The 15450-nt window shown below is 41.4% G+C and overlaps 1 protein-coding gene across 2 annotated transcripts in view; it reads left to right on the top strand.

The window, feature by feature from the left end:
* The window catches only part of LOC126092026 (uncharacterized), a 489900-nt gene that overhangs the window by 412198 nt on the left and 62252 nt on the right, over positions 1-15450 (top strand). For both annotated transcript variants that reach the window (XM_049907420.1, XM_049907421.1), the window contains 2 exons: positions 3756-3994; positions 9434-9506. In XM_049907420.1, the coding sequence (XP_049763377.1) occupies positions 3756-3994; positions 9434-9506 (312 nt within the window). The remainder of the gene's footprint in view (positions 1-3755; positions 3995-9433; positions 9507-15450) is intronic.

The following is a 15450-nucleotide window of genomic DNA, read 5'->3' as shown; positions in this document are numbered from 1 at the left end:
CATATTATAACACAGCTCCTGTTTCCTCCTACATAATATTTTAATTTCATTAATTATCCAAATCGATTGCGTTTTAGCACTGCTTACGCACCTGTATATTTCTCATGAGAAAAATCTTGATAAAAATGATAAAACTCTGAAGAAATATATGCTTTTGCCAAAAAAAGTGGAGAAAACGAATTGGACCTTCACAGGTTGACAGTGTATGTGATTTTTTTTTTTTACATTACAATACCAATTAGATTTGCATGTAACCTGGCAGTATGAGCCAATTTACGAGTATGACGTTGCCTCACCTCCAGCTTGGATGCTGAGACTGATTCAGTTAGGAAGGGTGTTACAAAGCCATTCTGTCCTCTAGTGTGGTAATCTGGCCCATTCCCATCCTAGACGCTCCTTGCCATACTGCACGCTGGGACTGGGATGGAGTCGAAGACTGAGCTTGTCCCACATACGTTTTATGGGGGACTCGTCTAGGAATCTTGCTGGCAATGGGAGTACCTTGACATCATGCAGGATGTTTACAGAGAAATGTGCCACATGTGGACGAACACTGTCCTCTAGAAAAATGGAACAACGTCGCACTCACACGAGAGGTAACATGTGAGGGCACAGGTTGTTTGTGACGTATTGTTGTGCCTCGGTCGCTACGAGCCAAGACGATAAGTCACACCTGATGGTTGCTGCACCTTAACGCCAGGAGTACGGTCAGTGTGCCTCTCCAACACACTGCAAGGATGGTCGCTTTCTGCGCGTCGTTACCTCATTCGTCTGCTGTGGTCATCTGTGGTATTGCAGAACCCCATGTGACGCCATTCATCTGCAGTCCGTGGTTCCTGTCGTGGAATCATTTCAAACGCAGATGTGGTGTTAATGGTAGCCTAATTTTCTAGTCGGTCCGCTGCTAGTCTCTGTCCAATGGTGTAGGGCGACACACACAAAGTTGGACGTCAGGTGCAGATGTGAAGAGGTTAAGATGCGTCTGGTACACAACACGGCGACCCTCGGATGTGGTGGTCACAGCCGGCCGACTGGGATCCTGACAGCGAGGGCGCCTGCCTTCACATCGCCGCTCACTTCAGATTCGCACCTGAAGGCCCCGCAGACCTGGATGCTGCTGGATGCTGCTGGACACGACAAGCCAGTGTACCCGACCTCCTTCTCCTCGCCCTAGTACGGTGGTGAAATTTTGCCTACGAATTTCTTGCTTTCTCGTTGAAGATGACGAGTCAGCTATCATATTTTTGGGCACTCTGGTATCCGCATAGTTGGTAGGAAACCTCGACACAAGTAGACGCAGCCTGCTTTGTCGTCACTTTTCACTTTGGGTGAAAGGTAAAAAAGATGCTTTAAAATGCGTGCGAATCGTACAAAAAGTCACAGTGCACAGCGCTACACAACAAGCTGCAACGATGATTATCTGCGAAGCCTACGTTTTTAGTGGATCACTTTATCTCCAGTTGGATTAATAAGGTTCGGAATTGAATTATCTCTCTCGTGTACCTGCCAATAGGCAAATTAATGATTATATGAAATGTAATTATGCTTGTCCCAGCTGGCTTCGTTGGGGAAGAAGCTAGAGATTCTGATTGAAATTCCCTTCGAGAGTCGCTCAAACAACTGACCACCGGCCAGCGTCAACTGCGGCTGCACCGTTCACTGCGTTAAAAGTTCAGAGAGCGAACAAACGTCCAGTGTTGTCACTGCGGTGCCGTTCACTGTGCACATTCTTTACCTGTTAATAATTTCAGTCTCTTCAAATGTCTCCGAAAATAATTCTTTCTGTTTTCTTAACTAATTTATCAGATATGGGAAAAAATGCTCATCTTCGGAATCAGTACCGGCAGGTCACTTTTTGGAATAAATCGCCTAAAACATAAAAGTAGCCTCCGTCACACACCATTAGGTGGCTTGCGGAGTATGACATACATGATGTCGATGTAGTCGTTAATAATACTGGTATATTGTTTCGACTTCCAAGTCACAATTACACATCACATACGAGCGGCTGGTGCTAATGGACAAGGTTCGTACATAACCAGATCTGAGCACACAGAGTGTGCACAATGGATGTTTCTGGTTTATGTAACATGAAACAAGCTAAGGCGTTGAGCTTTAATTTCTTACACTACCTTTTCTCTCACTTACTATCCCTCTCTTTTTAAAAACTTTTTATGGAAATATTTTTCAATTATCTTTCCGAAACTTTTTGTTAGAAGAAGGGATGAATTAAAACCATTCCGTTCGGATAGCATACCTACTAGGTTCCATTAAGATTATGCTGATAAAATAACTCCATACATGGCGATAATATACAGTAACTCGCTAGACGGAAGATCCGTACCTAAAGACCGGGAAGTTGCACAGTTTGCACTGATATTCCAGAAAGGAGATAGGCGTAATTCGCCAATTACAAATCCATATCGCTGACGTCGATCTGCAAGTAGAACTTTGAAAAATCTGCTGTTTTTGAACATTATGAATTACCTCAGAGACACCGGTCTATCGACACATTGTCAGCACGGATTCATAAAATATCGTTCTTATGAAACACAGCTAGCACTTTATTCACACGAAGTAATGCGTGCTATCGACAAGGGATCTCAAACTGATTCCATATTTCTACATTTCCAGAATGTTTTTGACACCATTCCTCACAAGAGACCACTAATCAAATTACATGCCCATGGAGTATGGTCTCTGTTATGCGATTCAGCTCCTGATTTCTGATTTCCTGTCAGAAAGGTCACACTTCGTAGTAATCAATGGAAACAAATGAAATATCTAGCGTTTCCCTAGAAAATATGATAGCCCCTCTGCTCTTCCTAATGATATGGGAGAATATGTTAAAAGTGAGAGGTCATTCACATGAATACTGATATCAACCCGTTAAATTTCTGTACATGATAGATCACACAAATATTATAAATGTCAATTCAACTAAATACCGAGGAACTACAATCATAATCAACTTCAATGGGATCGATTACATAGATAAAGCTGTGGGCAAGAGTGCATTTTATTGGCAGAATAGTTACAAGATGCAATACGTCTACTAAACATATTGTCCACACTACATACGTCCGGCATATGCTACAATACTGCTGTGCAGAATGCGATTCTTACCAAATAGGATCGACAGAGGACATCGAAAAAGTCCAAATCAGGGCAGCTCTCGAGAAAAATGCGAAAGAGTGTCACGCATATGATATGAGAGTTGGGTGCCAATGATTTATCACAAAGGTGATTTTCGTTGGCACGAGGACATATCACGACATTTAAATAACCAAATTTCTCCTCTGAATGCAATAATATTTTACTGACGCCAACCTACTTAGGGAGAAACGATCATGGCAATAAAATAATAGAAATCAGAGCTCTTACAGAAATATTTATGTGTTCACTTTCGGGTGTGCTGTTCGAGAGTGGATCTGTACAGAGATAGCCTCAAGTTGGTTCGATGAACCCTCTGCCAGAAACTTAGCTGTGAATTGCAGAGTAGTCACGTAGCTGTAGATGTGGCCCCTATGTCTGATAATTTATTACAGTCTAGAAATCTGCAATGTATATGTACAGGTTGTCTGTACTGTGACATGACAGAGCCCTTACAATTGGGGTGTATGGCCGTAACTTGTAGTGATCGTGGTGTAGAGTGCTCAGAAATAGAAAGAAACTTGTTAGATTCGAAACATTTAGCAGGATTATATTATTTTCACACATTCGCGTTCTTCTTTTATTTTATTCTCCTCTTCCAGCTCCTGAACGAGTGCAGTCACTCAGTGTGTACAAGAGGGGTCGCAGAATGGTTGGCTTGAGGTGGTCTCCACCACTCAACACGTACGGGGATATTGAATACTTCACTATCACGTACAGTATAGAAGACAGTGGCCGTAACACGAAACTTATCACGGAACCGAAGCGTTGTGGTGCTTGGCCCGATCTCTATTGTTATACTGTTTCTGGTCTCTCACCAGGAAGGAAATACCACTTTGAGGTAAGAAGAATGTGTACCATTGCCGTATAATTCACCCAAGAGCACGTTTGTCTTTAAGATATTTTGCCAAAACATCTTTATTAAATTTCTCAAAACTATTTTAACACATGTTTCCTTCTTTCGTCTATGAATTATACCTGTCGCTCTAGGTACAAATAGTGAAATAAATTGTGCCGCTGATAATACAAAATTTATGGTTGGAAATCTATAGCATATTGATCTTGACCCTGTAATACACTTCTGAAATTAGTCTGTAGGTTGAGATCAGCGTATGTGAAATTTATAATAAGAGCTTTACAAGCTGTATGCCGGGTAGCAGCATCAACGGTGTCACGATCATTGTAAAGTATCTGAAATCAGATCGGGGCAAAAGTTTTAAATTGTAAATTACATTAAGAACGGGGATCTCAAGTCAAGACTTTTCGTTCAGATACGTGACGAGCTAGGAACAGAATATTATTACCCCCTTCTTCAAACAGAAGTCCTCTGTGACTCCAGAGGGAGAATACTTACTCGTGTCTACTAAATTAAGGGTGCAACACTTCATTTATTTAAGGAAGAAAACAAAACGGAGTTTGTGGATCCATTAAAAGGCGAGCTTCGTAGCACAAACCTAGCTTCCATTTCTGATTTATTTGAAATAATAAACAAGACAAATGCTAGTCCACAAGGCCACCACAGACAAAATTGCAGCCTTACAAGATAAAGTCGAGGTATGGTTGGCTGAAAAAAAAATCCTTTCACGTACCCCAGTACTTTAGAACTTTAACTTATTGGAAAAAGAAGGAGTTGACAGATTTGAAGAACAACCGCACTTTAAAATTTGAATTCCAGGAACCTGATTTATACAACTTCTGGATTTCCCTTCAGCAAGATTACCCTCACCTAAGTAAAGGATCATTGGTCATTTTGCTGCTCCTTTATACAGTACGTTCGTGTGAAAGTATATTTTTTGTCATGAGAAATATAAAAACAATGAAATGTGGAAGTCTGGGAAAGTTATTCATGTGAATTTTCCCCACTACCGTGATAATATAAAAGAGATTCGTAATTCTCGTCAAGCTCACGCAAGTCAATAAATTTGTAAAAGTATAGAAAAATTTTATATCTATGAAGAGCTGTTTAATGTATAATTAAACTGTACTTAGAAATGAAATATTTCTTTAAAATATCACTTACTAAAACAGAATATCTTCTATTAATGTTAGTGAAAAGGTTTCCCGTGATACTGTGTGAATGAGAAGGATGTCACCATGTGGAGTAGTCTGGAAAGGTCTGATCTAAAGGACAGACGTTTAAGAGAGTATCATAATTTTCTAGGTGTTTAATGGTCTATGTTTCTCGTTTCACCAGTATGCATTTCAATATAAAGGATCCTGTTTGCAGAAATTAATAATTTGTTAAGGTGGGTTACAAGGAAACACTGTAGGAGAAAGGAAATACAGTGCTAACCCGACTATAGCAGGTGTTGAAAATGACAACCATTCATCTCTTGGCACTTTTGGGCCCTGGGAAGCAAGTTTCTGAAGGCGGATGGAAGCTGCACTGCTGGAATTGCTGCAGTCTCATCCCAAACGTTCTGCTGGAGTTCTTGAAGACTGTGGGGGTCGTGGCGATTCACCTTAGACCTGAGGGCCCCCCCACACAAAGTAACCGCTGACTGACACATCAGGTGACCTGGGTGGCCAGCTGGGGCCGCTACCAGGCTGACCTCTGCTGACAACTCTGTCAGGCGTGAGGATTGTGTAAACGTGATTCGAGGTCCAGTCGGCTGTATGGGCAGTTGCTCCAACTTGTAGGAAGATGCTCGCTTTCAACATCTGCTACACTCAGGTTGCTACTGCATTTCCTTTCCTCTGATGTGTTTCTTTGTGCTCTGGAACTCTGTTCTCTGGACCACGCCCTGTATTAGCAAACGATGCATTTGAGCTGATTGAATATTATCTACAAGTTAGTATTCCTATATTGATTACATATGTTTACCACAATTTTTGAATACCTACACATTAAAAAACAAGAAATAGACATATTAACAGCACACAACTGATACATATTTGTCAAAATGTAATACAGTATAAAGGTTTCCATACTGGAAGAGATTACAATTCTTTCATAATCAACAGTCCGACAGTACAATGAGTAACTGCGTCATCACGTTTTTATACTTTTATTACATTGTGGGCTGTGAAGTGACCTTAGAGGGGGAGATCGCTATCACTTTGCTGCAGCAAATCACTTGGAGGTTCTAGCAAGTAGTTTTATACGTACATTTTGACACTCACAACCCAGCTCTATTGATTTACTGAAATACAAATTCTCAGTCATCCAATATGTGTACTGTTCTAAACACTAATGTCTTTCAATTTGCAAGACTTTGCTAAATGCTGTCTTAGTTCCTGTAAACATAACGCTGTACACTCCATCAAGTCAAATGATAACGGAGAATTTGCAACATATTACGTTACATTCACCTCAAAACAAAACACAGTTGTGCCACTGGGCCACAGATATTATGAAGACGGTTGAGATTTTCTGACTTTACAATATACCACATCTTCAAACATGCTGACTTGGATTCATCTCCCAACAAAAAAGACTGTTGTCCGAATCATATTTCTGCATAGCTATAATAAAATGGTTGAAAAATTACAGCTCCAGTAGAAATAGACTTCTGTAGGAAAGATGACTGTGTTTGTATGTGTATGAAGCCATCGTGAGTTCACATAATGTATATGCTTCATTAAATGAACAGAAACAAATATCGAATATTTTGTTCTTAAGAGAGAAATAGGCAATTCATATCACTTGATGATGACACGATGTCACTCACGTTATTCATTGAAGATTTCATACAACTCATGTCACTGTTTTCTGTTAGCCAGTTGCATTTCAAATCTGGATTATCACACCAGTTGTAATAGTTTGTTTGTCTGTCATACAGTAAAATTCATTAGAGATGAAGTACTGATATGCTGAGCTCACATGTGTGGAAGCCTTGACGTTTATACAGGGTGGTCCATTGATAGCGACTGGGCCAAATACCTCACGAAAAAGCATCAAACGAAAAAACTACAACGAACGAAACTCGTCTAGCTTGAAGGGGGGAACCAAATGGCGCTATGGTTGGCCCGCTAGATGGCGCTGCCATGGGTCACACGGATATTAACTGCGTTTTTTAAAAAATAGGAATCCCCATTTTTTATTACATATTCGTGTAGTACGTAAAGAAATATGAATGTTTTAGGTGGACCACTTTTTTCGCTTTGAGACAGATGGCGCTGCAATAGTCACAAACGTATAAGTACTTGGTATCACGTAACATTCCGGCAGTGTGGAAGATATTTGCTTCGTGATACACTACCCGTGTTAAAATGGACCGTTTACCAATTGCCGAAAAGGTCTAAGTCGTGTTGATGTATGGCTATTGTGATCAAAATGCCCAACGGGCATGTGCTATGTATGCTGCTCGGTATCCTGGACGACATCATCCGAGTGTACGGACCATTCGCCGGATAGTTACGTTATTTAAGGAAACAGGAAGTGTTCAGCCACATGTGAAACGTCAACCACGACCTGCAACAAATGATTATGCTCAAGTAGTTGTTTTAGCTGCTGTCGCGGCTAATCCGAACATCAGTAGCAGACAATTTGCGTGAGAATCGGGAATCTCAAAAACGTCGGTGTTGAGAATGCTACATCGACATCGATTGCGCCCGTACCATATTTCTATGCACCAGGAATTGCATGGCGACGACTTTGAACGTCGTGTACAGTTCTGCCACTGGGCACAAAAGAAATTACGGGACGATGACAGATTTTTTGCACGCGTTCTATTTAGCGACGAAGTCATTCACCAACAGCGGTAACGTAAACCGGCATAATATGCACTATTTGGCAACGGAAAATCCACCATGGCCGCGACAAGTGGAACATCAGCGACCTTGGCGGGTTAATGTATGGTGCGACATTGTGGGAGGAAGGATAATTGGCCCCCATTTTATCGATGGCAATCTAAATGGTGCAATCTACGCTGATTTTCTACGTAATGTTCTACCGATGTTATTACAAGATGTTTCACTGCATGACAGAATGGCGATGTACTTCCAACTTGATGGATGTCCAGCATATAGCTCGCGTGCGGTTGAAGTGGTATTGAATAGCATGTTTCATGACAGGTGGATTGGTCGTCGAAGCACCACACCATGGCCCGCACGTTCACCGGATCTGACGTCAACGGATTTCTTTCTGTGGGGAAAGTTGAAGGTTATTTGCTATCGTGATCCACCGACAACGACTGACCACATGCGTCAGCGCATTGCCAATGCGTGTGTAACATTATGGAAGGCGAACTACTCGCTGTTGAGAGGAATGTCGTTACACGTATTGCCATATGCATTGAAGTTGACGGGCATCATTTTGAGCATTTATTGCATTAATGTGGTATTTACAGGTAATCACGCTGTAACAGCATGCGTTCTCAGAAGTGATAAGTTCACAAAGGTAAATGTATCACACTGGAACAACCGAAAGAAAATGTTCAAACGTACCTACGTTCTGTATTTTAATTTAAAAAACCTCCCTGTTACCAACTGTTCGTCTAAAATTGTGAGTCATATGTTTGTGACTATTACAGCGCCATCTTTCACAAAGCGAAAAAAGTCGTCCAACTAAAACATTCATATTTCTTTACGTACTACACGAATATGTAATAAAAACGGGGGTTCCTATTTTTAAAAAAACGCAGTTGATATCCGTGTGACCTATGGCAGCGCCATCTAGCGGGCCAACCATAGCGCCATCTGGTTTCCCCCCATGCAAAGGGCCCTGGTTCGATTCCTGGCCGGGTTGGAGATTTTCCCCGCGCAAGTCGCCCGATGTGGCATTGACTGAAATAAAACGTGGACATGGCGGCCGAACTACCCCGGAAGGGGCCTCCCAGCAATACGGGCCTCATTTCATTTTATTTCAGTACGTTTGTGTTCTATGGTAGAGAATGAAACTCATATTAAAGCGATTTCGTACTTAAATACACAGTCTAATCAACTTATTACTGTGTGTAATTCTTTTCACCCTCTAATTATTTTGTAGTAATACATAGAACACTTAGAAATCGTTTTCAGATGAGTCTTACAAACTCTATTCTGTATGTCTCTAGTTTCTGTTGGAATTAGTGTAGAAAAACCTCCTTCATAGTGCTGAGTTTGAATGTGTGTGTGTGTGGGGGGGGGGGGGGGATGAGAGAGTGAGAGAGAGAAAAATCGAGAGAGAGAGAGAGAGAGAGAGAGAGAGAGACAGACAGACAGAGAGAGAGTGAGAAAGGAAGATAGTGAGTGTGTGTGTGCCTCCCCCACAACTAACAAATTTCAAATTTTAGAGGTAATATTTACGATGATAAAATTTTCCTACACAACATGAAGTTGAAGCTTTTATTATATTTAGGTCCAGGCTCGTAACAAAGAAGTAAACATCGATGGAGAACCTGCTGGAGTGGAAGCCATCACATTAGAAGGGGGTATGACTGTTTATTACTGCAGTACTGCAATACCTTTACTACTAATTATGATAATCTTACTAATCGTAGAAATATCCTAGGACCCTCTACTGTAGAACACATATTTGAAAAGTGGTGAAACATTCTGCTATTATTTGTATTATGTTTCTTCTATTATATGAAAGCGCCGAGAATAACCTGGTTAACACAGACAATACCTGCATAAGTTATTCAAACCAGCATAATTTTCTGTCCATAATTTGTCTAGTGCTGTTTTGTAAACCAGCATCAGTTTTCGCTTCTGTTCCTGTACATCACAGACGCCTTTATGATATGCCAACAAATTACTTTTTGAACACAGATGAATTGTTCCGAAACCCAATTTGAGGTAATCTGTCACTCATTTAAACACTGTTAAGCATCTACATCTACATCTACATACATATTCTACAGACCAAAGTTATATGCATGATGGAGGGTACTACTGTTGTACCACATAAGAGAGCGTCTTCGTGTTTCATTTGTGTATCGGTTGCAGGAGCAATAATTTTTTATGCACCTGTACTTCTTCTAAGATGTACATACAGGAAAAAAGCCCTTCATGTCAAACAAATATAAATGCCACGAATTAGTACTGGACACAAAGCTGATGACTTACGAACACTCGTGCACAATATCCATTTCTCACCAGTTTCCGTTTAGCAGGTATAACCTTAATAACAGTTTTATCTCCATTTTTTATCCTATCATGAAGAAGGAGTAGTAGCTAATGAAAACATTATGTATTAATAAGCAAAGAATATGAGAGCACGGTATGATTATTAATTTGATTAATAAACAAATTGCACAGTCATCTTCCTCTTATTGCTGAAGATACTACACTATACAGGGTGATTGAAAACTAACTGTGCACACTTCGTGGGCGTAATGTATGCATCGAAATAATAGTAAAATGTTAAACAAAATTTTGTCTGAAATTGCTTTGTTTCCGAGTTATAATTTCATTTGTAGTAGGCGGCACATCATGGCTGAGTACAGGGTTTTGGCATATCGTGTTCACCTGCATATTGAGTGATATTGCTTTGTACGCCCTTATACACAGCTCAGTTAATTCTGGCACGTAAAGCATTTATTTATGTGACTTTGGTTTGGTCCGTTGTACTCTATGACACTATTTTACTATTGCAGCACCAGACATGTTATGCACATTCATTCTGTCGGCAGTTTATAGAACGCAATCGTTGCCCACTATGGCGCACTCGAACGGCCAATATACATATGCACCTGTACATATGCACCTGCTTTACGGGCCAGCAGAAGGCAAGGCGTGAGCAGCAGTACGATGGTGCATGGAAATGTTTCACGGCTGTGGACAGGCGTTTAAGGGAATATGGAGTTCGTGGTCGGCACGGATGCAGTGGGTGCTGAGAATATCCTGGAAATGTTAGATGAAGATTACACCATAGACACCTGCCGTATAAGTGCCACTGTACGGGTTCCTCGATGAATTGTTTGACACCTGCTTCGGAGACAGCAATTCCACTCGTTTCACCTGCTGGAGGTACAGTAGCTGACATTTGAAGACCATATAGATGTCGGTATTTCTGTCAGTGGCTACTCGAGCGCCGTGCCACTGACCGTCTGTTCGGTGGTCACGTACTGTTTGTGGACAAGAGCTTCATTATCTGCGAGGGGAGTGTGAACGCTCATACCATGCACGAGTGGGCATATAAGAATCTTCGCGTAATTACGGTAAGAGGCTATGAACATCGTTTTGCGCTGGAAGTTTGGTGTGGTATAGTCGACAATCAGCTACTCGTACCTCATATTCTTCCGCTGCGTGTGAATGGCATAGTATATCGGCAGTTTTTTGGAACACAAATTGTTTGGCCTGCTTCACGATGTGCCGCTCATTACACGAACCAAGTCATGGTTCATGCACGACAGTGCCCGTGCACATTGCAGCTGGAAGGCAAGAGAGGTTGCTTGTCCTGATAACTGGGTAGTTCGTGCAGGACGAGTTACTTGGCCCACCACATCTCCGGCCCTTAGCCCTGTGGAAGTCTATGGGGCTGTCTCAAGAAGTTCTTGTACGGTGTTGCAACTGAGAATGTGGCACAAGTAGAACAGCGAAATGGTAATGGCTGTAGAACCGTGCAGAATGAGATGAACGGAGCCTGCAATATTTCGAAAGCGGTGAGACGTCAAGCACGTCACTGCCTTCACCAACATGTAAAAAATTTTGAACATACTCTGGGGTAAACGTACAATACCTAGCTGTGTTGAATTTCTGGTCCCTTCTTCTCGTTGCTTCCTGAGAAGAATTAATTTCGTGTTGTTTGTGTTGCCCTTGTGGTATCTTCTCTACTACATAAAAGTGCAATTTCAGATAAAACTTTATTTAATATTTTACCCTTATTTTGGTGCGCACATAACACCCACGAAGTGTGTACAGTTATTTCTGAATCACTCTGTATATTCAGCAATCGATCGTATTCAGGCTAAGTGATCATCAAGTTCTGTGCTAATGTTTCTTTCGTGGCAGTACCGCAGTTTCTCGTGTTTTTATATTCATGTTCCTACAGGCTTTGTGTTAAAAGTGTTACCTTACAATCTCTTGAAAAAAATCAAGAAAACGAAAAATGAAAAACGCTTCACACCCCACCATCGCATATGTAGAATCTCTTTGCACATTTCCTCCATGGTATATTTCTTCGTCCACTGGGGTCGGCTGGGTGCGCAAATGTGTCTGTGCTCCTGGAGCGTGGTGTTTGTTGATCGACATTGCCAGCTGACTCGACACGAGCGGGATTTGGAGAACAGCTCTGCTGGCTGTATTTATCGCAACGGTAGAGAGGGAGCCCACTCGACCCGTGTCGGCAGACTGTTGACGTCTGACCCCCACTGTGGCTTGGGACAGACTGATATTCGATTTCGATGCCACCGCTTTAGTTTCCCCACATATAATCCATTCTGACCTAGCGCATCTGATGTTTTGAAGACGGCTGATAATCTCTTGTCTTGTTCTTCGTTCCCATCTCGTTCTTGTTTAACTCTTCGTTGAGGTAACCATCCATTATCTCTTGTTCACATTCCCTTTGCAGTTTTTTTGACCATTTACTAACATCAGCCATCAGAGTAATATCTTTTCTGAATATCGCCTCAAAATCTGTGTAGGTTCCTAATGTCGCACCCATGTGTGTTCTCCACCTGTCTGTTCCTCGATACAAGAGTGGTCTTTTCCTGTTGTGGTCCAGCTGGTATGCAGAAAGAGGACATTTTGCAAAAACAGACATAATAGCAATCAGTGATTTTATAATCTTACTTAAAATCCGTCTTGATTGCAAATTGTTTATTCATATGACCGGTTTCGGTTCATTCAGAACCATCTTCAGATCTGTAACAATAATGATACTAATTTACTATTTCACGGAAGCAAATCTTTTTCATCCTGTCTAATCAACATCAAATGTACCAGAACGTACCTGAAATTTCAGTTACAGGTGTAACCCGTCCAAATCCAGCAACTTTCACATGCTGCGGCACATAAAATTGGTTGGCAGAGTGCACTATTACCGACAGGTGGCGTCTGGTACATTTGTTACATTCCATTTGCACATACTGTATTCAGTAGATTTTTTTTATTATTATTAAAAAATACTTAGTTAAAATATGTAGATGTCAAGGTTAAAATCTGTACTATAGGGCGATTTATATATCTACGGTGCTGGTGTGAAATTGTTTTCCTCTACGGTCTGCTTCCGTGGTTCTCGCCATGTCGGTGTTGTGCCGCGATCCAAATGGTTCAAATGGCTCTGAGCACTATGGGACTCAACATCTTAGGTCATCAGTCCCCTAGAACTTAGAACTACTTAAACCTAACTAACCTAAGGACACCACACACACCCATGCCCGAGTCAGGATTCGAACCTGCGACCGCAGCAGTCCTGCGGTTCCGGACTGCAGCGCCAGAACCGCACGGCCACCGCGGCCGGCGTTCCGCGATCCGCTCAGTCGTGTGATGCCCATCGCTCTACTGAATACAGTGTGTGCAAATGGAATGTAACAACTGTACCACACGCCACCTCTGCGCTACGGTCGCAGGTTCGAATCCTGCCTCGGGCGTGGATGTGTGTGATGTCCTTAGGTTAGTTAGGTTTAAGTAGTTCTAAGTTCTAGGGGACTGATGACCTCAGTAGTTAAGTCCCATAGTGCTCAGAGCCATTTGAACCATTTTTAGATTTTCACGGTGTATACGACCCGGGACAACCGGGAGATCCGGGAAAGACCCGGGAATTTTTTCATCCGGGAGAAAACCGGGAAAAACTCGGGAACCATTTAGAATTCCGGTAATTTTTTATTGTTTTAATTATCAGTTATTTTTTTGTAATTTTGACTGGTAAGAACCGATACTCTAACAAAGGATATTACTGTATCCTGCTACTGCAGAAAAATACTGCAGCTACAAAACATGAACGAGAGAATAAAACTTAAATTGCAAAGGAAATGCGCCGTATAAAAAAAAAAAAAAAATAGAGCTCACACAAGCTTCTGCCAACAGCAAAATGTGTGAAAGGCCTTAGGAAGACTATGTAATGCTTCGTAACAACAAATTATCTCTGATGTGCGTGACGTCACAACTGTTTACCTTAATTCATTTAAGCAGTTACGAGCGGGCTCATGCGCGTGCGCAGTTGAGTTGCGTATGAGTGGTACCTTCTCCCGCTTCTGGCTACAGAAATGTCGCTGTCGGCTGTGTAAGCGGAAAACCGTGTTATCTGAACCAGGCTGGAAAGTTCGGCGGTGGGGGAAGAGGGGTGGGAGGGCAAATTCATATTCTTGAGGAAGAATATCTTGTGCCACAAAGCGCCTAGCATCTAGCGCAAGTTGGTCTATCAATTATGATTGATTGAGTATGCGAATGATCAGCGTTGTTATAATTCTAGGGAAGTCCATAGATTCATACTACCAGAGAGGAAATAAGCGACTAACAGGAATAACACGTAAGAAAGGTTACGTGTCGGTGTATCCAAGAAAATTGAAATTTTGACAGTAAATTTTTGGTCAGATCACTAAACTAGAAAGGGCAAGATGTACAGTCCCCAGGTAGCAGCCGCTTAAGTTATATTGTGGGAGTAGCGCGGAAAACGTGTTGTACGAACGTGTAGTAACATCTAACCGGAGAATAATCGCTGGATAACTGAACAGGTGATTCTGGCAGGGTTAGTAGAGTTAACCGGAGAATGAGTTTTGACAATGGTAGGAGTAGTTACAGAATTAGTGATGAGAATATTGTTTGTTAGAACGAGGAAGGAAAAGAAACGGGGACGTAACACAAATTGTGGAAGAATATGACAATTCCACATTTATCCAAAAATTTCGTACTATTGCTTTTCGATCTCATGCTAGAGAAACTGGAGCATGTGAATAAAATGTGAAACTATTACCTAACATAAAGCTTTCTGCTTGTAGTAGGCCAGATAGGCATTAGATATTGGTACTTCGCGAATTATATTCTGCCGTATTATAAAAATGACCATTACTACCAAAACAGTGTCGCTTATTTGGTATGTGTTACAATTCCTGCAATATTAGAAAGGCCTATTTTCTTTTTGTAGCAGACAGTGACAAAACAGACGTAATCAGATCGAGAAACAACACCAGTCGTTGCTACTATTTCTATTAAATGCATTTTCAGTATTAGACAACGATATTTCGATTTTTCATGTAACAAAACGTTTGACAAATTTTGATGAAGTAACAGATTCTTACGCAGAAATGAAAACACGCCATGGAAAGCTGTAGCACGATAGAGAGAAAAAGACGCTAGGACCTAAGGATTGAAGAAATGTGTACTGTCTTGCTTCTCTCTAGTCTCCTGGGTTTACGTATCCTATATTTAATTTTATGTCACATAGAACAGCAAGTTATTAGCTAATAGGCAATAAAGAGTCTAAATTTTTTA

The sequence above is a fragment of the Schistocerca cancellata genome, chromosome 7 (assembly GCF_023864275.1).
Source record: "Schistocerca cancellata isolate TAMUIC-IGC-003103 chromosome 7, iqSchCanc2.1, whole genome shotgun sequence".
NCBI classification, from domain to species: domain Eukaryota; kingdom Metazoa; phylum Arthropoda; class Insecta; order Orthoptera; family Acrididae; genus Schistocerca; species Schistocerca cancellata.
The sequence above is the reverse complement of the archived record's forward strand: the minus strand, read 5'-3'. Positions and strand labels throughout refer to the sequence as shown.